This window comes from Haemaphysalis longicornis, unplaced genomic scaffold, assembly GCF_048455015.1.
Source record: "Haemaphysalis longicornis isolate Haplotype H1 unplaced genomic scaffold, Haemaphysalis longicornis Haplotype H1 scaffold_2, whole genome shotgun sequence".
NCBI classification, from domain to species: Eukaryota; Metazoa; Arthropoda; class Arachnida; order Ixodida; family Ixodidae; genus Haemaphysalis; species Haemaphysalis longicornis.
In genome coordinates, this window is record NW_027526295.1 from 240,265,232 (window position 1) to 240,291,602 (window position 26,371).

Here is a 26,371-nt window from a genome sequence, read left to right on the forward strand (position 1 = left end):
AAAAACAACAAAAACAAAAAATTAAGGAAAATGGCATAACATATAACCCATGGCGTTTCCAGAATATTGAAGATTTCGCGTATGTTTCACCTGTAATCGTTATAATAGCGTAATTGGAGATAATTGGTCGGACAGGAGTTAGAAAAAACCCAAAATTTGGCTGGAAAAAACTCACACTCCAGACAGGCGGCACAAGAATGCTACGCATTAGTAGATAGTTCTCTGAATTTCCGCAGATTTTTTTTTGTATCCATTTGACGTAGCTCAAAGCCGAACTGGCTTTCCTCAAAAAAACTTTTACATTCTTTTCTTCTGCAGCCCCGTTGCCCGCAGCCACAGTGCAGAAGATGGCCACCAACTCTACGTTTGTTTTCGTGGGAGGGTAAGCTCGCACCGCCATACTTTACGCAATGACTCGGCATTTGATGAGCATTGCATGTTATGCCGCGTCTGCCACCCTCACACTGCTTTCTAGTTAGAAAGCTCGGCTTTAGCCTAAACTAAGGTGGGCCGAACTAACAAATTCGCCGGGAACTTTTAAATGTCCTTGAATAAGTAATTGTACGTGGATTGTTCGAACCTTGTTGATACTATAGGGTGCAATCTAAATGTAGACTATGCGGACGAAAAATGTCTTGCAGCAGCTGATCAGGCTGTCTTCTCAAAATGTGACATGAGGCGTGAGAAAGCAGCTATGCCCATCCATTTATGCGTGATCTGAGTACGCAACAATGCCTCAAAGTGTAGCTGACAGAAGAAAAGAAACTACGAAAACGGACTCGTCGTGTGCTTCAGGGACAGTACCAAAACGTCCCTTATCGCCACGCATGTTTCCTACAACCCAGCTTTAAGTGAAACATTAGATGACATAACGTCACCGAGCCCCTCTGTCCCATCATTAACCACGGCAGCGCATATCGTCGGGTATTGTGCCATCGTGTATTAAGGCAGCCCACCGAAAGGTTGTCGCAAGCCGGCTCACATGTGCCATTTAAAGACCGAAAGCGATGGATCTACGAAATGAGAGTGAGGGTGACGGAGGTAAGGCCCCACTCTGTTGAACCGGGAAGAAAACGCTGACCGCTGACCTATTAGCTCTACGTGACCAGGGTTTCAGCGCCGCAACCAGAACTTTACCGGGAGAATCCGGGTTCCGGGACAATCAATACCGATATTCGTGTTTGTATGTGTGACAGCTCATGGTTCCGTCGCAATTTGTAACCGTTGCCAGACGTGTGCGCGCCTCTTTTAAAGGCGCGGTTGAAACAAGCGCATATGAGCACATTTCCCGCGTGCGATTGTACAACCGCAATGTGCTATACTTCTGAACTTCGAGTGGATCGATGCACGTATCCACCGCAGCCGTAGAAATCACCAACGCTGAACATGACGAGTCAACGCCTCATGAGTGGCAGGTAGCGAATATGCCGGTGTATGTCAACACGATGGTGACGTCCCTTCCTCACAACATCGACCACGATCTCGCCATTAAAGTCCTTCTCACGAGGCAGATGCTATAAGACGGGAAACAGATGCCCACATACCTGGCCGAGCTCTGAAGAAGAGTGGTTGTACGTAAACCGCACACTACCGCTACTGCAAGATCACTGTTAACTAACGCAATGATGTGAGGAGACATGAAACCGTTATCGGAGTGTGTGGATTTGTCATTTGCGTCAGACGACTTCTGAATCTATTTCGAGAGATTTTCGCAAGGCGAAGCGTCCATAGCTGCTTCACTCAACGTGAAACCTGTCGGAAGTGCAGAGAAGTTATTCGCCATAATGGACTGTGGAGCCGTTATCCGCTCAGGGCGGCGAAGACGTCTGCCTGTCTCACTCCTCTTTCGGTGAATTGACCCGAGGTTTGTCCAATGCAATTAAAATTCGACGCCCTTCTACCCCTTCCCTTTGGCTCAATAAACGTTTTGCCACCACCACCACATCCTTCGCAGTGCTCCTGCGCCCCCTGCCCGGAACAGCGCGAGCGGGAGGTCTGTTTTTTTGTGTTTGCTTGCTTTCATCTCGCACGTGCTGTAGTAGCCTTACTGCGTAGCTTGGAACGCGTCGTTTTTGGCGGCTACTTTTTTCGTTTACTGTCATAAAAACCAACTCAACGGGCGTTCCTAACTAAATCGACGCGGTGTCTACCACACCGGAGGCTGTGCGAATAGGTCGCGACAGGGGGCAGGCCGTCACGACGTTTAGGCCGCGTCCTTGCTGCAGACATCAATAAAGTTGTTTCTCTCTCTCTCTCTCTCTACATTGATTTTGCCTCAAATGTACCTACAGTTTTCTTTGCTCTAAACAACAGAAAGATGTATGAAAAGCTCCAGCAGTTCAGGAGCTTCGAACGGTTATGACTACATAAACAGCTTGCTTTTCGAAGCCCCTGTTAGGGGCAGAACCCTTAACGGTCCCGCCTTGTCGTCGTGGCTCGTTCGCTGTCACGATGTTTAGCCACCGCCGCAATCAGGCGAAGTAGTGACATAACCGACCCAAGCAGAGCCCCACGGCGTACGGGGTAACACAGAAACTTCGAAAAACAAGCGGTTTATATAGTCACAACAGTTCAAAACTCCTGAACCACTGGCACTTGCCATACATCTCCCCGTTATTTAGCAAAACGAAAACTGCAGGTACATTTGAGGAAAAATCTGTGTAACCGGCAGCCCCGCGTCTATTGAGTTAGGAATGCCCGTTGGGTCGGTTTTTAGCCGTGGAAGACGCGTTCAAAACTACGCAGGCACGTGTGAGATGAAAGCAAGCACAAAAAGAATACAACTCCCGCTCGTGCTTTTACAGGCAGAGGGCGGGCTAGCGCTTAGAAGGAGGGAAATTGAATTCGTTGTACAAACCTATGTTTAATTCATCAACAGAGGAGTGAAACAGGGAGGGGAGGAGAGTGAGCGGTGGTAGCAACGAGCGTATAACAGTGCCACAGCCTCTCTGGTTAATCACTGCTCTGCACTTCCGACAGCTTTCACGTTGAGTGGAACTGCTTTCGTTTCTGTGTCCGTTACGCCGCTACGCCGTGGGGCTCTGCTTGGATCCGTTACGTCGCAACTCCGCCTGATTGCGGCAGTGGCTAGACAGCGTGACAGCGAACGTGCTACGACGACAACAGGGGGCGCTGTGAGCGGTCGCCGGGAACAGACGTGTGTCACCTCGGCTCCGCGAAAAAGACGATATTTCTTGCGGAAGAATTTGCCCCAGCTTCTTGAATTTGTGAGTACTTATTCGGCATCGCCCGGAGAAAGAATTTTGAAAATCCGACCATTTTTTTCGGGAATTTATGCCCAATCTCCAACGGCCAACGTGGCTGAACGGCTAACCCTAACCGAGCGGCAACGAGGCCTAGCGGCGGCTCCGGCCGCCGCGGTGGCAACCATCACTGACGCCGGCCTCGCCGGGACCTGAGGCATGCCTGCGGCGAAGACGGCGGCGGCGGCAACGCCGGAAGACAACCAAGCGGCGATGGAAGTGATTCCAGCGGACGAACTCGACGAATACGTGGACAGAGACTCTGGCCGAATGACTGTGAAAGTGCGCGGTGTGTCTACGGACGAAAATTCGTCGTCGCCGTCATCCGAAGATCATGCGGGGTGGATCGTCGCCACGCGGCGTGGAAGGAAGATTGAGAAGGATTCAACGACCAGGGATGCAACGCAAAAACAGCAGCATCGTCCCCGCTCTCCTGGTAAGCGTACGCCTGCTACGCGAGCACAGATCACGCAGAGAGTTAACTCTAAGTTAGCAAGAACAGCACGCATGCCCAATTTGCCAGCCAACGACCACAGAGTTATCGTCCGACCGCGTTGCGGTTTCGCGATGGGAAGACTAGATCTGCTCGAATTCGTGGCGGCCATGGCCACGTCAGCATGTATACCACTCGAAGCAACGCTCGAAGATACCGTATGCCCGAACTTTGGACAGAATATAATAGTCATCAGCACTCCTAGTCAGGATAGGGCTGGCAAATATGTCAAAGTGAGAGAGATCACGATCCAGGGAAACAAGCACGAGATCTATGCGTACCGTGCTGCACCCGATAACACTACGAAAGGGATAATATACAACATCCCGCTTGCATATACGCAAGCCGACATCGATGCATGCCTGCTTGGAGAACGAAACCCAACGGTGCTGGCCGCACACCGCATGGGAGACACAACAGCAATGATCATACTTTTTGACGGGGGCAGGGTCCCACAATACGTCAAGTTTGCGAGCCTCATCGTACGCTGTAAGCTGTACAAACAACACAAGGAAGTGTGCCGTTCGTGCGGTCAGGTCGGCCACCGTGAGGACGTTTGCCCCAGGCCTGACATAAATGCCTGCTTCGCTTGTGGGCTGCATAACCCCCAAGAAGGACACGAAGCAACGTGCAAGCCGGTTTGCAAGTTATGTGGCGGCCCTCACCCGTCCGGCACGGGCAAATGCCGAAACAAGTACAAAACGCCATTTGTCGTGCGGCAGCGCAAGATGGCGGCCAAAAAGGCGGGAGAACACAGGAGCCACGACGGCAAGGTCAGCTTCATGGAAAAAGAGGACTTTCCCAGCTGCGGCGCGAGGGAAAAGAGAACAATGGGGTACACGTCAGCGTATGCACAGCGGTAACCGGAGCAAGAGCAGAGAGAAAAGCGCCGAGCGAAGGAGGAGCTTATCAAGCCATCGCGAGACGTGGGCAAGTGTCGCAACGCTCAGAAACGCCCACCTGCCCGACAAGCGCACAGCTGCCGGAGAAACACGAGGTCGCGGGGGAAGGGACAAGTCACCCCTCTCCCATACTTCAGATCGCGCCGACAATGCAGAGGTCAAAGAGCTGCGCGAGCTCGTGGCACAGCTCCAGGAAACGGTTAAAGAACAGAAGAAAATGATCGAGCAACTTCTTCGATCACAGACTTCACCTGCCACGGCTAGCCAACAACCGTGGCGGTTGGGGAGCGTGCCGCGTCCACCCAGCCTCACCCCAACGGGAGAGAGCGGGGGCGGCCCGCTGCAACCACCAGCCAAGATGCGCAAGAGAACTGTCGTTGCGGAGACAGAAAACGAAGAAACCATGAACGAAGAATCCGTTATGGAGGATAACGAAAGCAACAATGGCGGTAACGCCACAGACGAAAGTCGACCGGCACCGGACGAAACCGGAATCAACTACGGCGTCAGGATACACAAACTCGGGAAACGGCTGGACAAGCAAGCTAATCAAATCAAGGTTCTTAGCGAGAAAATGACCAGCATTGAGCAAAACATAGCCAGCATGAAAAGGGAATTCACTGACCTCAAGCAGTTCATAATGGACCAATTCGCGAATCTGGGAGGAAAACAACACGGAGGGAACCAGGGAATCAATGATGGCCCGTAATCAAAACTGCATCAGAATATGGCACTGGAACGCCAACGGTTACTGGTGCCGGAAGGCTCTACTACAGCAGACAGTTCGTACAGCGGCAGAACCACCAGACATCATCATGATACAGGAGACGCACATGGAGGATCCCCCCAAGCTCCTGGGATATCGCACGCACGCATCGCCCCCTAGCGGCCGTACGCATGGCAAAGGCGCGGCGCAAGGAGTCAGTACATTCATACGGAAAGGCATCACCTTCACCCCACTCGACTCTCCGCTCGGAGGGGCGACATCACTTGAACTATGCGCCACTGAAATTGTGATTGGGAAGCGGGATCGGGAGTCTCTCACCTTCGTCAACGTGTATAGTAATCCCCAACATAGAGGTCAACGTTTTAGAACTTTCTTCCATAAGATCAAGCAAAATGTAAAGGACGCCCCCTGTATCGTTGGTGGAGACTTTAACTCACCACACAAAGAGCTTGGTTATCCCCGCACGACGGCTAAGGGACGGAACCTCCTGGAAGAATCTGACGCAGCTGGCTTTAATCTGCTCACCGACGCCAGTCAACCCTCTAGACTAGGAACATCCACGGCGCGAGACACGACCCCGGACCTCGTGTTCGCACACCTCCCGGACGGCAGGTCGGTCACCTGGAAAAATACTGGTCTAAACTTGGGAAGTGACCATTACATAATCGAAGTGAGCCTGGAGCTGAGGGGAAGTCACGTTAACGCCCCCAGTCGCAAACACAAGCTCACGGATTGGCATGCTTTCCGCAAGCAAAACGTTCGGACCACCATTGACGACATCGAAGAATGGACAAGGGACATCACGGCGGCGGTGGAAAATGCGAGCACCGAGATTGACACAAGCGACTCCATTCCCACCATGGACCCGCACCTGGCTCATATGATAGAAGCGAGACAATCCCTTCAACGTCGATGGAAAAGGAATAGAACTAACAGAAATTTACGAAAGCGCATCGCCCGACTTGGACGTGAAATTGAGGCTTACAGTCAGCAACTCTGCCGACAACAATGGCACGCCATTTGTAAGGAGGCAGATGGGCAGCTTCACGCCAGTCGTACTTGGAAGCTCCTGCGTCACCTCCGAGACGGGACGCAGAGTAAATCTTTTCAACGCCACCGGCTAGGACAAATCCTGCACTCGGCAATCAAACATCGCGGAGAACAAGGGGTTCGAGACTACCTCAACAACAAATACCTGCCCAAGGCAGCGCAGTCCACACACCCGGGATATGCAGGAGCCGACAACCCCGAACTGGATGCGGACATAGAGGAAAGCGAGGTGCGTAGAGCCATCCAAGAGCTTAACTGCAAATCCGCCGCCGGCCCTGATCGAGTACACAATAAGACGCTCCGCAACCTCAGCGACGAAGCCATCTCGGCACTCACAGACTATTACAACAGGTGCTGGCGCTCCGGGTACATACCAAAGCAATGGAGAACGGCACGTACAGTTCTAATTCCCAAACCGGGTAAGCCACCTAGCATTGACAACCTCAGACCCATATCCCTCACGTCGTGTGTAGGGAAGGTTATGGAGCATATACTTAATAATAGGTGGCAGGCGCACATGGAGGAACACGACAAGTACCCACCTACCATGATTGGATTCAGAAGTAAACTGAGCACTCAAGACGCCATGCTCCTTATCCAGCGCGACCTACTGGACCGCCCGAGCAGCACGGATTGCGGGGCGATCTTAGGACTGGACGTCAAGAGCGCTTTTGACAATGTACTCCACTCCGCTATTTTGGCACAAGTCACAAGACTAGGGCTGGGAAAGCGCTCTTATGAATACATCCTAGCCTTTCTCACCGATAGAACAGCACAGCTCCATGTCGGACACCTCCAGCTAGAAGAGAGAAGATCGGGAAGTAGGGGAACACCGCAGGGAGCGGTGATCTCCCCCTTTCTCTTTAATTTAGTTATGATTCCGGTAGCCGACAGCCTGGCCGACCTGCCCCACGTCCGGCATACCATCTAAGCGGACGACGTGACGCTGTGGGTCGCGGGTGGTGCGACCGGACATATCCAAGACCGGTTACAGGAAGCCGTGCACCAGATAGAGGGATGCTTACAAGGAACAGGACTACAGTGTTCCCCCCAGAAATCAGAGTTGTTGATCCTGCCTCCACCAGGGCACTGGAGGAAAAGCGCTGAGGAAGAAGCAGCCAATATCGTCCTCCGAACAGGGGACAATGGCATCATCCCTCACGGGTCTAGCATTCGAGTATTGGGCATGCACATCAACGCAGGCAAAGGAAACACGTTAGCGATTGACCGCCTCATCACGAAAATAGGCATCGCCACTCGTCTCATTAAAGGGACACTGAAGTGAATTTGTCAAGCTCCCGTTTTTGCTGGCACTGCGTAGACTGGCTCAAATTAGCACACTTTTCATCGTTTATCCGGTTGACAAATCGGTAATTATTTTACAAAGCGCGAAAGAAGAAAAACTACCATGCGCGGTTTGCGGCGGCCGCACCAACTAAGGCTGTGACGTTGGGAGGAGGGGTGCCGTGATTGGACGATGCCCAAGGTTAGCAATCACACAAGTTTCGGTTTCGGTTTCGGTTCTGTAAAACATAACCAATGGCGTTGTTGGATGGGCATTCTCAATATCTCAGTAATCATCGTACCGCGCTTCTGCCATGTTGTCGGCTGTAAAATGCACAAGATAAGCCTCCCAGGACGGCTTGTAGTCGTAGCATTCACTAGCCGAGACCTACGCAGTGCATGAACTCCCTCCGCGTACCCGCAGACGCCCAAATGTCATGCGCTTTTCCCCCATATTTGGAGATTGCCTCCCTCATGCCTGTATCGTAAAAAGCGTGTTCGCACCAGGCCAAGGGTCTGTTCATTCTGGCCTGTGGCCACTGCCCGTAAGCAGTCGGTGCTTATGGCAACAGCACGCCAACGAGAACTCGCTAGCGCGCCAGTGCCAGCCTGCGGGCGTTTTGGGAACTAGTTCGTGTAGCCATGAACGTTGCGGCCCAAAAAAAGGGGAACTCAATATAGAAAACATCGGCGGAAAACAAAAAAGTTAACTTGCAAAAAAAAAAAGCACGTACCCGCGGGGATTCGAACTCGTGACTTGCAAAACATTCGCGGCGACATACCTAGCGCCCCAGACAACTGAGCCACAGAGCGGGACGCGGAGGCCTATATATTGTACAACCGGTTTACACTTTTATTTAGTTTAGGCATTTCAAGCAGCTTAGGTGACTATTTGTTGTACTACGATCGTGCAGTAAGCGTCGCCCGAGTTTCCACAGTAGCTCACGTCTAGCAATTGCATTTCGTAGACGGAAAAGCGTTCGCAGATGCGTAGTCGTGCTGCTGACCGCTGTGCTTGTTCACCCAGCGCAAAAAAGTGCTTCCCGTGCCCTAGTTTTACGCTGTACGGTAAAAATATCAGTTGATTTTATTTCCTTAGTACCTATATTGACTTCTCTGACTCTTCTCCCGCCTTCAAGAGGCCCAGTCAGCGAAGCGTCGCATGTGCGCTTGTGCAGCGCTTGTTTGAAGCGACCTTGACTTGGAGCTAGATACAGTGTACAAACAAACCAAGTAAAGAAAGGCACATTCTTCAATTCACAAACGTGTCCTGGCTTCGTTTCAACTAAGCGAACGAATTGCGACCAAGCAATTTTTTTTAACCTCCTTGATTGCGACGACCCGCCGGCGGCCGGCGGGCGAAACGCTGGGCCGACTGACTCTGTCGGCCGGGGAGCCGTGCAGTAGCGCAGCCGTGGCGCAGCCAATTGCCAGCTCATCCCCTCCTGACGTCACACGAAAACGCCACAGAAAATGGGCGAGCGTAAAAAGAGGAGGACAGCATTTTCGAATTCGTTTTTCTACTAAATAAAATCGCGTAAACGCGCCTAGAGTGGTCGAAACATGGCCTGGGGACTCCGGACTACAATTTGCGCTAGTAATCCCGCAATGTTTACATATCACTTCAGTGTCCCTTTAAGCAAGTGGCTACGAAAAAGCAGGGCATGCGAGAGACCAGCTTGCTGCGATTGGTGCAATCCTTCGTCATAAGTCACGTCGCCTATGTCGGAGCTTTCCACAAATGGTTACAGCATGAAAAGGATAAAATCAATGCGGCCGTCCGTAAGGCGCACAGGGTGGTCCTGGGTCTCCTCCCTAGCACCAGCAACGAAGCCCTAGCACGGCTAGGCGTGCACAATACTTTAGAGGAAATCGGAGAGGCACAGCGCATAGCACAGCTCGTCCGCGTAAACGCCACGAAGGCGGGCAGAATAATACTCCAGAAAGCAGGGATGACCGCACCAAACGAGTTTCCCACTGAAGAAGATCAACCGAACGTGGAGAAAAGGCACATTGGACGCTTGACCCGGCACTTGACCATACCGCCGCTCCCTCGCAACATGCACCCGGAGCATGACAGGGGGCGACGGGAAGCAAGGGCCAAAGCACTGGCCCGAACGTATGAGGATGACGCCCAGGCATACTACGTTGACGCGGCCATGTACAAGAACAAGCCCCACACCTTCGCACTCTCTGTCATACGGACCTGCGATGGCAAATGCGTCACAGCCGGTAGCGTATCCGCTCATACGGCAACGCAGGCAGAAGAGGCGGCTATCGCGCTGGCGCTAACTTGTGAGTTGGACAAGGCCATCACAGTATTGAGTGACTCACGCTCCGCCATTGTCGGCTACAGCAGAGGGATCATTGGGCGACCCGCCCATGGACTACTGCCCACAAATAGAATGGCGCGGGCCCACATTAGGTGGTTCCCGGCGCACATGGAAACCACTCTGGGAAGGACGCCAAACCGCAACGAGGAAGCGGACAGAACTGCGCGCGAGCTCGCACACCGCGCAGTCACCTCGCCCCCTCTCTTGCGATCGGAAGGCAACGACGAGGAAAACGAACCGCACCCGGCATTGAGCTTCGGTGAAGTCCTTGCCTGGTATCGCGAACAACACCGAAAAGCACCGAAGCCTCATTCACTTCTGAGTAGAAGTGAGGGAGTGTTTCTTCGGCAGCTGCAGACTGGTACAGCGCTCACGCCAGCTCTGGCGCGACACATCTGTCCGGACCTCTACCAGAGTGACGTGTGCTGTGTGTGTAGTGTGGTGCGCGCGGACCTGCCTCACATAATGTGGGGGTGTGACGAACACAGAGTGAGGGGTTACCCACCGGAACTACCACAACATGTCGTGCAAAATATGAACTCCCCGACTAGGGAGCTCCAACTCATGGTGATCCAGCAGCTGGAGACAGCTCTGGCCAGGCAGAAGCGCGGGCGGCTTCCCGATCACGTCAATGGTCGGACCCCCCAGCGCCGACGCCTCCTGCCGGACGCGGCCCCGTCTCCGGATCGGCTTTAACACCAACAGCCGACGGTGAGGGCGGAACCCTGTGTGGTGATCCCCCTCACCGATAGTGCAGGATAACCAATAAAAGTCCTTTCTCTCTCTCTCTCGACGACAACAGTGGACTCTAAAGTGCTCTGCACTTAAAAGAACAGAACTCCCGCTCGTGCTTTTCCAGACAGAGGGCGCGCTAGCGCTGCGAAAGCGGGAAATTTGAATTTCACTGGACAATACCTCTGTTCAATTCATCAAGAGCGGAGTGACTCGGAGAGGGGAACAGCGTGAGGGGTGGTAGCAATGAGCGGATAACGGATGCGCAGCCCCTCTGACGGATTATTCACTGCTCTGCACTTCCGACCACTTTCCCGTTGAGTGGAACTGCTTTAATATTTTAAACCGAACGCAGGTATGACCCCGCACGAGCGGTTTTGACCTATTGGTTTTACCTCATGGGCAAGTACCCTGACGTCCAAGAGAGAATGCGCCAGGAAGCACTGGAAGCTTTTAAAATGGAGGTAAGATCACGAGGGAAGATTTGTTTAGTAGTTAGAAAAATAGACTTTTATTCCCGGTGCGCCTTCTTCATCTACGGAGTTTTCTTCATGGTATGGTACCGGCGCATGAGTGCACTAATTGCCACGCAGAGTAGAAAAAAATAGGTGACGTCATTTCTGTTTCTTTAGACTGCACGTAACTGACGCTTTCAATGAAAACGTTCCGATAGATGTGAACAGCGCCACATTCTGTTCCTTGAACAAAGCAAATTATTTCGCCTGAAGTAAAATTTTGTGTAGAGCTAGACAAATATCTCCTATGTACAGCGGGTCAACCAAATGTACATTACAGCACGAGCATGGCTAGTTGGTCCAATTTGAAACAAATACCTGGAAGGGAAAGGTCATATTAACAGATAAAAGCACGAACGAAGAAATATTTGTTTTCTTTCGTTCTTCATTGACTGCATAGAAAGTAAGGTATAACCATGTTCTTAGTTTATAATTGTTAATTTCTCACTAAACACTTACTTTTGTGCAAGTATTGTGCGTTTTACTTTCTCGCGTACCTTTAACATTACACGTAAATTTACAAATAAACCAGTTCGAGATGGTATTTCTTAAAGAAGTCAAAATACTGAAAGCATTGTGGGAACGCCAGCATTTGCATAGTCACACAATATACAATAAAACTTCGTGGATCACCCCGAGTTACGCAGACACTGAATTCAAAGCCTACTTTCCTGGAATACAGGAGCATCAGGGAAAGTGCATTGGGTAAATACACTAGCTCTTCACGATCGTATCGATGATCCCTCTTTCCTTGCTTTTTCGTGCATATTATCATGTTTCTTGACGATGACGACATCTGAACCTTGACCCATCAAAGCACAAAACTAAAACTCTTACTACGGTCGGCGCCACAGCTTTCTCTAAATTAACCCGCCGCGGTGGCTCAGTGGTTAAGGCGTTGCACTACTGAGCACGAGGTCGCCAGTTCGATTCCCGGCCGCGGCGGCCGCTTTTCTGGTGGAGGCGAGAAGCAAAAACGCCCGTGTGTACGAGATTTCGGCAAACGTTAAAGATCCCCAGGTGGTCAAAATTAATCTGGAGCCCTCCACTACGGCGCGCCTCATCGCCTGCGTTGCGTCGGTGCTTTAAACCCTGCGATCAATCAAACCAATCAAGCTTTCTCTAAATTACTTTTAGCAGCACACATATATAACTTTCTTCTTTCCTTTGAATGACGATACATCAGGCTAAAAGATTAACCATGTACCGCATCTACGGCAGAAGTGTTTACTTCCGGAGAATGAGGTTTCCAGATGACTGCTGATGAATGAAGAGGTTTCATATTTCGAAAACACCTGATTAGAAGCAAGTTTCGCACAGAGTTGTTCTAATAATATTCTGTTGGCATGAGATTCCACTGCCTTAAAGATAAGTAGTTTACAAAAAAAGATCACAACGTTGTAATAAGCTCTAAAACATGTGCTCGGCTGAAGTACTGGCGAAGCATTTTTTTTTTTTTTGCAACCGCAAACTTGCTCTGCAGAACGACCTCTGAAATTTTTTTACTCGCCCTGGTTGCGAAGCGGCGAGGGCGTTCTGTTCCAACGAACGGCGCCATGTTGTCGATTTTGAAATCGCGGATTTATGATGGGGAAAAATAAGATACCATTGGGCATGTGCGACCTTGCAAAATCATATCCCAACTTCCAGCGGAGCCGTTACTGCGATTACCTGCTAATGATCTTGAAAACTTGCCCGTACAGAATCTGTAACCTGAAGTGTTATGCGTGATGTACAGAGGGCAACATACACAGTTTTCATATTTCCAGCCTTAGCCTGTTCAGCCCAAGCGGGATTAAAAGAACATTACTATGGCACTGCGATGTCGAAGCCCACCCATTTTATCTCCAATATTTTTGTAAAAAGTTTGTTTCAGCAGTTTTCAGATGTACCCAGTTCAAGTTGAACTTGCGGTTATAGACAAGTGTGTTGCGCACTGTACGGACAAGTTCTTCAGCTTGTAGTACCGAATGTCGCAGTAGTCAAAGTTGTACTGCATAGTAAATTAATTAAACGGAAAAAAGTACACAGTTGTTCTAGTTGTTCATATCAATTATTTTGAAAGGGGGTCTTCGCTCCTTAATATTTATTGTTACAGTTCCTTTAGGTACACATGTATATATATTTGCTGTGTTGCTGCCATTTCTTTATGAATCTGCCTCACTTCTACGCCTGTACCATCGACCATCACCTGCTGTGGAATTTCTGTACTTGCTCCCACATTATGTAAGACAGCGCAAGGGGCCCTTAAGGGTATAATAAATGATGATGATGATGATGATGATCAAGTAGGAAACGATTTCCTAATCATTACTATAGGGCAGTGGTGTAACATCACAATTTGCAACAAAATAAACAAATTACATGCAATAGCGCAACACTTATAAAAACAAACGCATAGAAACATTACCACAGCAAGAATGCGAACAACTTATTAGCCATTCAATATAAACTTTTTTAGTTACCTTTAAATAACGATTCCGATATGATTTAACTGTATCACAGAGCGTTTTCCAAAGTGGAATAGGTAAAAAATGCGAAGCTGTTTAACAGTAATTTGGGCTAATTAGAAGTTGCTAAATTGCAAGAAAGAGGAATTTCAACACTGGTATAAGAGTTTGTTAATGGTCAATAAATTATGTAAAGTAAGAAGTACGCTAACCTTAGAATAGAAAAAGTCTGGGAGTAGCGTCAGGGACGGCCTCTGCATCAGGAAACAAAATTTCAAGTGCGGAATATTCCACCGTTTGTTCTGTTCCAGGGAGACCACCTATCCGTGAAGACACTTACAAACCTTCGCTACGCAAATCAAGTAATTTCCGAGACGCTACGCATCTATCCACCAGTCATCACGTAAGCCTCGCATTGGTTTGATTTATGCTAACGCCTTTTCAAATTGCATTCACTATTGGCAGTTGTGTACAGTTGGAATAGTTTTCTTTTATTCTGAATTACGGGCAAGCAATTATTGCGTGTAAAAAATTGAGAATCTGAGGATTGTCGTAGTCTGTGCTGCGTTCGCCGCTTCATAATTCGTTGCACTGCTGAATGAATTTACGAGCGACAAAATAGCTGTATACCTTTAATGGCCCTGTGTACTTTGAAGTGGCGGTATACACTTTCGAAGTGAGACCGTTACTTAGAACGTAAATGTGCGCATCGACAAACTGCTTGCCTTCCCCGCCACGCAGAGTCACAACACGAGGGGCTGAGAGGGACCGCCAGTACGGGAGGTACATCATCAAGAAGGGCATGACGGTGCTGGCTCCCACCTACCAGCTGCACCACGATCCCCTCTACTGGGCGAACCCGGAGACGTTTGACCCGGAAAGGCAAGGAACACCGCAGATTTTGAAACTGGCATAGTTGATGTGGGTGTGCATCACTGAAGGTCCACAAATTTGCGCGGGTAATCCGGCGGAATGAGGATACAGTTCAACTCAGAGAAATGCCAAATCCGCTGGCTCCGTTGTGACAATGAAACACTCTTTCCCGTTGAAATGCCATTTGCAAAAATTGCAGGGAAAAGAGAGATTCTTCTTTTCGATGCTTCGTATTTGTGCGCAAGTGAAGGGAAGTAGAACTCTTTTTCCCTCGATGACACAGCGCAATAAACGGGAGCTGTGGCACATTAATGAATGAAACAAAAATGCACTGACGATTGCTACACTCCCTAATGCGAAATTTGTGCGCAGCGCGAACTGCAGTCTTCTCTGCCACGGCGCATATCTGCTGCGTCTCAGGAAGTGATCGCGTGATCAGCAAATGCACGACAGCGCGCGTTACTGTGGTGTTATCTCGCAGCGCGTCGCCGCCGCCGGCGACCATGTTGTTGCAAATCGTGTTTGAACCTTCCGTGCAAATGTCACGTGGCTCGGATGGGCCACGCACGGAGTAGTAGCGTCAGCCGAAAGTGTGAGGGAGGGGGGGAGCTGTGAGAGAGATGGCGCCATAGCAGCGCGTGTCGCCCTTCCCGTGATAATTTCGCCAGGCGCTCCGACGAGCGCCTGGTGGTTGTGGTTTGTGGGAAAAGAAAAGCAAAGGAACTAGGGATATTTTTGAGCTCGGCAGGGAGCTCGCCTGCATACAAACCAGTGCGGTAGAACGAAAGCAGAGGGGGAGTGAAAGGATAAAGTAGAGAGAGAGACAGAAAGATATAGAAAGAGGATAAAGAATAAGAGATACGGCTGCCAGTCCGGGCACATCAGTCAGTCACTGCAGACCGGGCTACAGCCGCTGCGTGAGGCCGGTCGTCTACAGGTAATGGAGCAGATGGGCGAAGACTTTCCGTTGGATTTCCGCAGGCCGCTTCGGGAACACAAGATTCTCCATGCCGGGCTGGGAAGGCCTTGACGGTGTAGCGCTCGGTGGAGCGCTGCTCTCGGTTCCGCGTAAGAGGGGGGAAGGGGGGGGGGCAGAAGCAGAGTAGGTGCTCCAGCGTTTTTGGTTCCGAACAGTCCGCACATGAAGGGGAGTCCTTACGCCCGTGTTGGTGCAGGCGCTCCGCCACATTGCAGCAGTCGAGCCACATGCGGAGTAACAGGCAGCGGGCGTCCCTGCTGATGCGTGCAGGCAGCGGCCGCGACGCCAGGTCACTCATAATCCGACGGTCGAGGTGCATTGTCTGTACCATGCGGGCCAGGGCGGTGCGGACCTCGTCAAAGGCGGTAACGTCCCGGGAAACTGGGGTGCCCTCCTTGTAGGCCTCCCTGGCTCGGGCGTCGGCGTCCTCGTTGCCCTGGATGCCACTGTGGCCCGGCAACCAGCGAAGCCGCAGGTCGCAGCCTCAGGAGGCCACAATGGGCAGCTTGGTTGCAAGGGAGCGCTCCGGGTAACCGCTGCTGTTGGTGGGGCCTCCTCTCTCGGCTGCCAAATGCAGCCCTGCCATCTCCGCCCGTGTGGAAGAGGTGGGGGAGGGCAGGTGGCAGCTCCGGCTGGCTCCTAGCTCAGGCACCACGCACGCAGCCACCCCCTCGCACGTGCTGTGCTTGACAGAGCCGTCGAGGAAGAGATGCAGGTAGCCGCTCAGCTCACCCTGCAGCAGGGCAGCCGCCTCGTGGCAGATGGCCTGGGGTGGTGTTGTCCGTTTGTTTCGGACCCCACGAAGGGTCGTGGTGATCTGCAGGGCCTCCCCGGTGTCTGATGGTGGCGGCTCCAGGCAGTGTCGCTTCGGCATTTCGATGCCCTCCTCGAAGATAGTGAGCAGCGCTCCCATGTGCGAGTTGGACCGGCTACCAAACCACTGCAGGAGGGCAGCCCCGTCGCGTGCGGTCAGCAGGCGCTCGGTCTGCCGTAGCCTCGTCTGCAAGGCCCACACCTCTATAGGCCAGGTGCCCGCCTCGGTGTAAGTGTCCGCCACCGGGCACGTGGAGGGGAGGTCCAGGCAGAGGCGGATGGCGCGGCGCTTGTCCATCTCCAGCTCCTGCCAGTGTCGACTCCTCAGGTAGGCGAGTGGGAGCGCGTACAGCCCAGCTTCACAGGCCATACCGTGGAATACGGGCTGCGCCATTTGGTGTGAGCAGCCATTGCCTCGAGCCAGAAGCTGCCGCACCCCTTGGAGCACCCGTGCGCTGCGTGCCCGGAGGGCCTTGACAGCCTATGTGAGTCGGTAGTCAATGAGCAGCCCCAGGTACTTCACGGTCAGCCGCCAGGGAAGAGGCCGTGGGTTGAGTGTGATGGGCGGTGTTGCCCGCCGAGCCCTGCAGCCTCCCGGGAGCAGCATAAGGGCCTGCGTTTTGGCCTCAGAGAGCTGTAGACCACGGCTCTCGAGGAAGGCTGCAATTGTTCTCAGAGCCTCCTGGAGGTACGCCTTGACTGTGTGGCAGTCTGCGGTGGAGCCATGGGTCCAAAGCACCACGTCGTCGGCGTACACCGCCACCTCCACTGGGTATCGCAAGCCGGAAGGGATGCAGTCGTGGAGAGGATATAGCACCAAGTTGAATAGGAACGGGCTCAGCGCGCTCCCCTGGGGTACCCGGAGCGTACATCTCGAGGTCTGCTGGTCGCCTGGCCGACCATCACCCGCAGTGTCTGGTTAGGCAGGAACGACCGGATGTAGCCTCCCAGGCGCCCCACAACCCATGCCGTCCAGGGCCTCCAGGATAGCCCAGCGGGCGATTGTGTCGAAGGCCGACCGCATGTCCAGCAGGAGCAGGAGGGCTACCTCCTGGTCGTGGCGGGCCTGTTCCGGCATGACGATGACGTCCCCCAGGGAGTCAGCCGTGCAGCAGTGCCGCCTGAAGCCACTCTGCTGCTCCCGGAAGACGCAGCTCAGGGGCGGTATTCTTGAGTTTTGTCCCTTTTGCGTCCCTTTCAAAAGTGTCCCTTTTGGCGAGCCCTGATTGGCTAAAAGCAAACAACCGGATGTGACGCCATGCAAGCACGGCGGAGGTATGAGCCGTGGCTACTCTGAGCAGACGATCTGGAGCAGGCGATTTTTCGTCGCCTTATTGTTGGTTCGCTCGCGGAAGAATAAACACATAAAAGATACTCTGATACGGTTTCAGTTCTTTAAAATGCGTTTGCAAGAACAGTTACGCTAGGTGAATCAAAGGCCCTCTGCTTAACCGGAAGTACGTCACGATGACAGGGACGCAAAAGGGACGTTTTCAAAAGGGACGGTTACGAGAATACCGCCCCTGGTCCGCAATCCACGGGCTCAGCATACTTCCCTCACCGCACACTTTCCCCACATTTTTCTTCCTACCTTCGCTCGCTCGGTTACGACGCCATCGCCGTGGCCTTCGCCGCCGCCAAACGCCAGTAGCGGCCCCCAAAGTGCTTGCACACTAATAGGGAGTTTTAGTACAGCCAGAGTCCTTCAATGCTTTACTGGTCACGAAACTGCCCCGTAACTCAATGGGAGAGCTTCATATGCTGCGTTTGGCCGCCGCGCGGTGGCGCCACCCTCTCACTGAGGTTACTCCTCGGGCGGCGTTGCGCTGGCTCGAACGGCGGAGCCGCGGCGAGTTGTGTTTGTTTTGTGCGGGAAAAAAAGTGTAACGTGCATCTCGCGCTCGTGTGATGCGACTTTAGTAGTGCAACGACGATGCCTAACATGTGTTGCGTCCCGGGATGTCGTTCCTTGTACAACGATACCACAGAAAATGTTTTCTTGTTCTGTTGACCGAGCGACGGGGAGCAGCGAGAGAAATGGAGGCGCGCCATCCCAAGGCAAGAAACGGGAGATTTCAGCTTCGATTATAAGTGTGTGACAGTGCGTGGAAATGCACTGTGTGTAAGAATGGAAAAAGCAATGTACCCTTTTGAGAGCATCGTGGACCTAGTATTGTACAAGGCTAACTTAAAGCCGGATTTTTGTCATATCAGTCAGGTTGTAGCGGTGCTTCATTACCTGTTTGCAAAATTGTATTACCTTGCGCTCAGGCTCGCGTGTAAAAAAGCTTTGGGACGTCCTTGTGCTTTTACTTTTCATATTTCTGCGAATTATCCCATAGGGTTCGTCTTGTTTGTTTTGTAACCGCGCGTGGCCGATTCCGGTTTCTTTTCTGGCGTTTCAACCGGAGCGCCCGTTTGCTCTTTTTGTCGTACGTCCCGTCAAAAGGGTGCCACCTTGTCGCCAACTTGATTTTTTGTTTCTTCTACAATGTTCTCGATCCTATTTCCATGAATCTGAAATTAATAACGTTCCGAGAGTAATGCATGCATAGCAAACGCCGCGCAACTCACTTTATTGACGTTCATCTCTGCACGTAACACTGCGGACTGCTCCTTCGACGTTTGTGTTTCATTCTAGTCTTCTGTAGAACAGGAGCTCGCTAGCTCGCTGCTTTCAGAAAAGCTTTGCGTCGCTCTTGGCTACGTGGCAATATTCTGTTTCCTCTGTGTGCTCCACATCGCAGCGCGAAAAAATAAATTTTTGTACGCTGGACCACGCTCTTTTGTCTTCCTTCGTAACATTGAGTTTTTGTTGCGTGTGATAAAATCAGTTTTATTGTTCTTTTTACGCTTCCTGTTTTTGCAAGGATTGCGAAGCGTGGAAGCGGGAAGACACATGGTGCAACATATATCTCTTCGTGTTTTGATCCTTCGCGTTTCTGCAGCGTTTTTAGATGTTCTTAAGTATGTACCCACTCATTAGGACGACAATACTATTGGGCTATCTCTTTTAGTGATCTGTGCATTCCAGGGCAATCAACGGATTCATTAAGCGTAGTCTGAACGACGCGTATTTGGTTTCTTTCACTTTTTTTTATTGTATTATCGATAGGCCCGCAGCAGTCCGTGACTACGCAGCTACAGTATGTGTGGTATTTACAACTTTTCCTTTAAAAAAAGAAGAAATAGAGATTTAAAAATCCGAAAACACGATGGCGCAGCGCTTGTGCCACAGCACGCAGAAGCCGTTGCCCTTCGCGGCCGAAGTCTACGGTAATTTACTACGAAAAATAAAACCCCATTGAAGGCAGGTGATGACCGGACTATTCATCGCTAGCTACTACGAAAAAAAAACACACTTAATCAGCGCGCAGACACCAAAAGCAGCGAGCGTTTGCACGCCAAGAGCAAGCCAATACGCCGCGAAAGCGGCGGCTGAATGACCTTCGTGCGGCGGTGGCGCCCGTAGTGGCGCGCGCGGTCCCTATATGAAACGAGCACCGAAGTTTCGTGACCAGTAAAGCATTGAAGGACTCTGGTACAGCGTTTGTTACCTTTGCATACTCTAAACGCTAAATTTTTGCGTCACGCTACGTAAACACCGTGAGGGAAGTAATAGTAGAGCGTCATCAGTTTTGCGTTGCGACATGATGATGATGATGATCTGTGGTCGTACCCTTTGTATCGGGCGGGCTCCAACATTGGTGCCCAGACCGTATAAACTGTTCACACACAAACCTTAAAAAAACAGCACACAAAAACACACGAAAGGACAATTTCGGAGAGCTCAGTTTCGTTCTCCGGGGAGCCGGTGCGTACGGTGACGGTCCATCACGCACTATGACTCGCGTGCACACACACACTGTCGTTGAGTTCAGGCTGCCTTTGCGGAGCGGTTGCTGCAGGTTCAGTTCAATTACCGGCGCACTATGGTCCACCACTCGCTCAGGCGTTTCTTGGCCACCGTCACCAAGGCCCCCGTGGTTTGCTGTTCCGAGCCGCCGTGAGAGGGGCTGTTCTCCAGTGGCTCAAATCCTAGGAGCTGCGGGAGCGTAGCGTCCTCTGCCAGCGGGGTGAACAGGTTTCGGCAGCAACGCACGACGTGTTCTGTGGTCTCAGCCTCCTCCCCGCAGGCCCGGCAGAGCGTGCTCGTCACTGATGCGTCGAACCGGCTCCGATATTCCAGTGTACGCAGCGCGCCGGCCCGCGCCTCGAAGAGGAGGGCGCTGCCCGTACTGTTGTCGTACAGCCGTTCAACTTTTATGTCCGGTTTGCATCGTCGGTACAGCTGGAGAGTGTCTTTTTTCTCCATCGCCTTTCTCCAGCTTTCCTGTTCCTGCTGTTGTACCTGGGCCCCAACCAGCCTGGCCCACCCGCGTGCAGTGTCTGCACGTACTTCGTTCGCGAAGAAGCCAAACTTATTTCGCAGGTGTTGCACTCGTTTGGTCCAGGCCGTGCGTATGCATTTCTGGTGCACGTACGCAAAGACCCGGCGTGCCCAACGGTGTGGCGCCATTAGGCGGAGCCTGCCATCGTAGGCCAGCTTGCTGTAAGCCTCTCGCGCCTCAAATGTAGACCAACCCAGCTCCCCCTGGATGGCTTCGTTGGCTACGCGCCCGTGGCAGCCGGGGGCCAGGCGCCCGACAGCGCGCTGGCCGCGCTCCAGCCACTCGCGTGTTGGAGACGTCAGGCAAATCACAGCGTTGGCGAAAGTAAGCGCCGGGACGTGCACTGACTTCCATAGCTCCCGCACCATGAGGAAACGATTAAATCCCCACAGGCACCGTCGGCGTAGGACGGTGCTGGCTCTCTTGGACGCTTGCCTCAGGTGGTCCTCATGGGCTGTGAGGTACTTCGCTTCCGTACTAAGGTGTACCCCTAAGTACCGGTATTTGGTATGCTGTACGATTGGAACCCCACAAGGCAACCGTATTGCCGGTTCTGCGTCCTTGTCGCCCGCGAAGCACAACACTGCTGATTTATTCGCGTTGAAGCAGAGCCCCAGCCTTGCGAGCGTGTCCGCGCAGATGTCCACCAGTCTCTGGAGCTCCTCCGAGGTGCTCGCCAGCAGCACAATATCATCCGCAAAGACGAGACCGGGGAGGAAACACTGGCTCTTCAGTCCCTCGGTAGAATACTCCAGTCTGAAACCGAGGTCAGCCTGCAGGAGGTTGCGTTCCAGCGGTGCCGTGTAGAGCATGTATAGGAGTGGTGAGAGTGGGCATCCTTGTTTCAGACCCTTCTGGACCGGTACCTCGTCTGACACAGCACCATTCACTGTTGCTACTACAGTGTTGTTAGTATACAGGCGGTGCAGGACATCTACCCACGTGGGTGGCATTTCAAGGGCCTGGAGGGAGCGCAGCAGTGTGTCGTGGGGCACATTGTCATATGCCTTTGACACGTCGAGGAAGCAGCTCATGAGCTCACGTCCCTCGCTTCGCGCGATTTCGATGCACTGTGTGAGGACGAACAGGTTGTCTTCAAGCCTGCGGTCATGCCGGAAGCCGTTTTGCAGTTCGCTCAGGTGTTTGCCGGTCTCCGCCCAGGCAACCATCCATGCCTTTAGGACTTGAGCAAACACCCTGTACAGTACACTGGTGATAGTCAGTGGACGGTGGTCACTCAGTAGCCCTTTGTCCCCGCCTTTCTTAGGGGTCAAAATTACCCTGCCTCGGGTCCAGTCTGCTGGTATTGGCTGGCCAGCGAGTATGCCACTATAGATATCGGCCAGCTGCTCTCTTGCCTGGTCTCCGAGGATCTTCACGATGCCGGCTGGGATTCCGTCGAGGCCTTGGGCTGTGCGTGGGCTGATGTGGCTGAGTGCCTTGTCCAGCGCTAGCCGCGACACTGTCCATTCCAAGTGGCTCAGGTATCCTGTTGCTGCGCTGGCACCTCTCGGCGCATCTGGTGGGCTGGCACTACAGTCCGTCTCTTTTGGCGCCGCGTAGAGACGGCGGATGTGTTCAGTGAGGTGTCGCTGTAGGTTATCCGTCACCGCACCGGAGTCTTCCTCACGGATTTCAGCTGCTGAAGCTCTCCTGTCCAGTGATGATACGTACGACCAGAATTTCGCCGTCGCCCCTTTTCCCGCTGATTTTATGTCCTGTAGCTTGCGGTTGTCCGCTTCCGCTATCTTTCGCTGCGTCACGACTTGCATCTCGTGCTTTCTGAGCAGATAATCCTTCCAGGCTTCCTGCGCCGCCTCCTTGCTCAGCGTCTTGACCGCCTGCCTGTGTTTCCGGTTAGCCAGCCGTCGAGCCCGTAGTGCAGCCTGTACGTCATTGTCCCACCAGCTTTTTCTACGGGGTCCTCCTCGGGAGTTGACTCTCTTTTCATGCTTGCGCATGATTCGCCGGAGCTCCTCGACGTACTCTTCGTATGTCGTCGCAGCCCGGCGCCTGGCGCTGTCTTCGAACTCCTTGGCCACTTCCTCATATGCTGCGACAGGCAGGTACCGTGAGGCTGGTTTTCTGTGTTCCGTCTTTTTCCGGCGCCATGGTGATGCATCAAACTCGAGTTTGATTCTATTGTGGTCGCTGCACGATAATGCTTACGGCGCCATCTGTCGAATGTTTTGCGAAATGAATCGCCAGCTGATCGGCCAGCGGAGTGCCGGAGTGCATGGACATTTTACGACTATCCAAACAAGTGCAAAGAAACGCTTTCCTGTCATTATTGAACGAAGCACGTCCATAAAATATTGTCACGGGACACTGCGGTCAATCCCCATGGCGCCATGGCCCACCATCAATGACGCTGACGACGAGGAGGAAGGTGTGGGGGGCGCAGCCTGCACGAGCTTTGTAATGGCCGCTATGTAAATTATGTAAATAGATAGCTTCACCCCATCTCCTCGTTCGTATCATCTCTGTCCTGCCACCACGTAACAATATGAATATTTTCTTACGTGAGTACATTCCTTAAAGAAAGCGTTGAAGCCCCGTGGCACTTCTTTCGTGTAATCGCACAGAACGCCCTGAACCGAATGCCCGGGTTTGACGAATATGTTTTGTTCAACTTCGAAACAATCCAGAGATGCGCTTCGAACGAACAGAACGTCAAGACATGCGTTGCAGGTCTGAACCGCGATTGACAGGCGATCGGTTGCCTCCTCCTGCTCGTCGCAAATTCGGCATTCACCTCTCATGGTTTGCGGGGACGAACAGCAAGTCACTTATCTCTGGCGTGCAAGTCGAGAAGGCCTTTAGCCACGCACACTGTACATAGCCGATGCGAGGTTGAGTCGTACGTCGCTCGAGAAAGGTGATCACGAGCATCGGAAGCACTGTCCACACGCCCAAGCACAGCGTCGCATTTCATTCCGAAGCGAACGCGTCGACAACACACACGCAGCTTCGTTCGCTGGCCTGGCTACAAAGCTTCGTTCGGACAATCAGCGATGTCACGACGATACAGAGGTGCGCGACGGCGACGTGCTAAACTCGCGACGTATTTAAAAAATTGGGCCCATCTCCCCGCGAGAAGGCGTCGCATAGGGGGTGGTTGTATTGCGTTAACGTTTAGTGTTTGGGGAGTTGGTGGTAGTGAATGCGTTGTATCAGCAGCTTCTTGACGTAGTTTGAATGAGTCAAGGATATAAGGCGCGTTCGTAGCCTCCCATTCTGTGTCGGCTTTGTGGCGCAGTGGGTAGAGCACCATGTACATTGCGTTCCGCCCGCAGGGTCGAGGGATCGAAACCAGGCGCCGGATAGTATTTTTTTTAATAGTGTAGGGGGAGGGGTGCGGACTACGACTACGGACGTCAACGCGGGTGACATCGTGAGTTACTGAAATGCTCTGCATTTCAAACACAGGAGCAGAGAACTTGTTCCATCGGAAGCAAATCACTGTCCACAGAAGAGCGGAACCGTGGATGTTTGTCGCGCTATTTGCCGCCATGTTGGAAACGTAAGAGGCCTCGCGTAGGCACGCTATTTCACTGAAATAGCGTCCGCTCGTCTTCCGTCCGCTAAAAGCAGAACCGGCTTAGCGGACGGCACATGTGCAGTGCGAAAGACGCGAAGAAATAGCGTACGCTAGCTCTTTGCGTACGGCTGCGTACGTTATTCTAAAACTCTCTAATGTCTAGAACAGTATGCGGAGGCGGGATAGGCCGTGTGAGGTGAACAGAGCAGACTCATGGCTCTTAACTGCTCGTGCTAGACTACTTTTTATAGTGTAGTGAGCAATAAGAGTCAGAGTTGAGGGTTCCAGTGTAGAAGGGTCGCTGTGTGAGGGCGAGAAATTTGGAGCAGGGTTGAACGTTTTGTAGCGCGTGAATTTCGGACAGTGCCAGATTAGGCGCTGGAGCAAGGCGGGTGTGGAGGATGCGCAGTAGGCACATCGAGACATCAGGGATGTGGCGTACCATATTACGAAATCCAGTAATTTAATAGAAGGCTGATAGGTGTAGACGACTGGGACAAAATCAGTTTATTCGATCATCGTGCGAAATAATGACTCGCATTTTTATCGATGCACTAAACGAATTGCTTCGGTGGGCTTAATTTATGGCTCTTTTAATAATCGATTGGCGGTGAGATTTGATTTGATTTTTTTTATTTGATTTTTTATTTCTTGGCCAAAAACGATGTTTGAGTGGTGCCCCTTGGCTCTGACGTCGGCTTAGGGACTCGCGCCGCGGCCGTCTGCTACACCCGGCTTGTGAGGGGCTTCAGTGCCTGTGCTAGAAATCGCCCGCTTTGATGCTTTCGTGCATTAAAAAGCGTAGTTCCAGTCTTTAAGTCATTTTCCAGCTTAGCTTCTGACACCTCTGAATAATTTCAAGCTGTATCCCGCACAGGTTTGCAACACACGAGGAGACAGAGAAAACAATTTTCTTCAGAGCATCGGTCAGCAATCGTTGTAACTTGCCCTTTCTAGCTTATTTGCGAGGTTTAGTGCTCAGAGCTTCTCGATAAGTATCCAAATGGGTAGGCTTCCCTAAAGTATTTTTGAGGTGCTCTTATGAAGATTCAACAGAGTATATAATGCTACGCACCAAGCAGCGGGCTCTTACAAGCGCATCGCACAGCGGGAAACAAAACGGCTCTCTTCTATTTGTTTTGTTATGGTTGACTTGTATCAGATGAATGTTTTTTTCTGTGCCCGACGCATTAATTTTTCTGCACCGTCTCAAACGTACTTATTAGGAAATTTGGGGTTGTTTGGGAGACTCCCAACGCTCGTGTGGCTATCTTCTTCAGGCTGTAAGGCATACAGTACCTTCTTCACAAATTGGTTTTCGTTATGGTTGCGTGCAAAAAGGGGGATATCCACAGCGTGCGCTGTTTATTCACATGCAAATGCAATGAAAAGGTTTGTGCTACGCCACTGCGAAACGGCGCAGACAACTTTGTCCAGAGTACTCGAAGGCGGCTTTTGTGCCCCGAGTTTCTTTCGCAACCATCGGTACCATAACAAACTGACTTTCAACCCGCACAGTTATGACATAATTACGGTGTTGAAGGCCTGATATATTCGCTCACGAACGCAGTAATTAGTACACGTGCCGGCTTCCAGTACGTCAAGAGTCGAAACCGATGAATATGCATAGGAAGCTCCGTATTGTTTTCCAAGCATTTCGGGCGTAAAGAACAAATTCTGCCCTGCTCGGGATGGTGTTCTATAAATTGAAGAAAATTCCTCTTACTGTCTTGTCCTGGACTGAGGACTCCACCCACTAACCAGCACGATTTCACTGTTACATAAAGTTTTCTCCTCAATCCTCAACACCTGGTGACCTTAGCCCAGTTTGGCGTTGCCAGTGGCCTGGCGAGCGTGATTTAATGGGCGTCTACCTCCCTCCATATTCCCCCTTTTCTCCCTCCAGCGACCATCGGTCCTCCCCTTCCTAATAGAAGAATTTATCATTATCGTCTCGTTTTCGTGCTCCTCCGCTTGTGCGCAGTTTTACTGCAACGCATATCTGAATATTGTCTATGGGAAATG

General features: G+C 51.9%; 1 protein-coding gene across 2 annotated transcripts in view; it reads left to right on the forward strand.

Annotated features, from left to right (window-relative positions):
* Positions 1–26,371, forward strand: part of LOC144170249 (lithocholate 6-beta-hydroxylase-like) — a 62,721-nt gene that overhangs the window by 28,995 nt on the left and 7,355 nt on the right. For both annotated transcript variants that reach the window (XM_077699919.1, XM_077699918.1), the window contains exons 9-12: positions 319–382; positions 11,140–11,248; positions 14,061–14,152; positions 14,491–14,631. In XM_077699919.1, the coding sequence (XP_077556045.1) occupies positions 319–382; positions 11,140–11,248; positions 14,061–14,152; positions 14,491–14,631 (406 nt within the window). The remainder of the gene's footprint in view (positions 1–318; positions 383–11,139; positions 11,249–14,060; positions 14,153–14,490; positions 14,632–26,371) is intronic.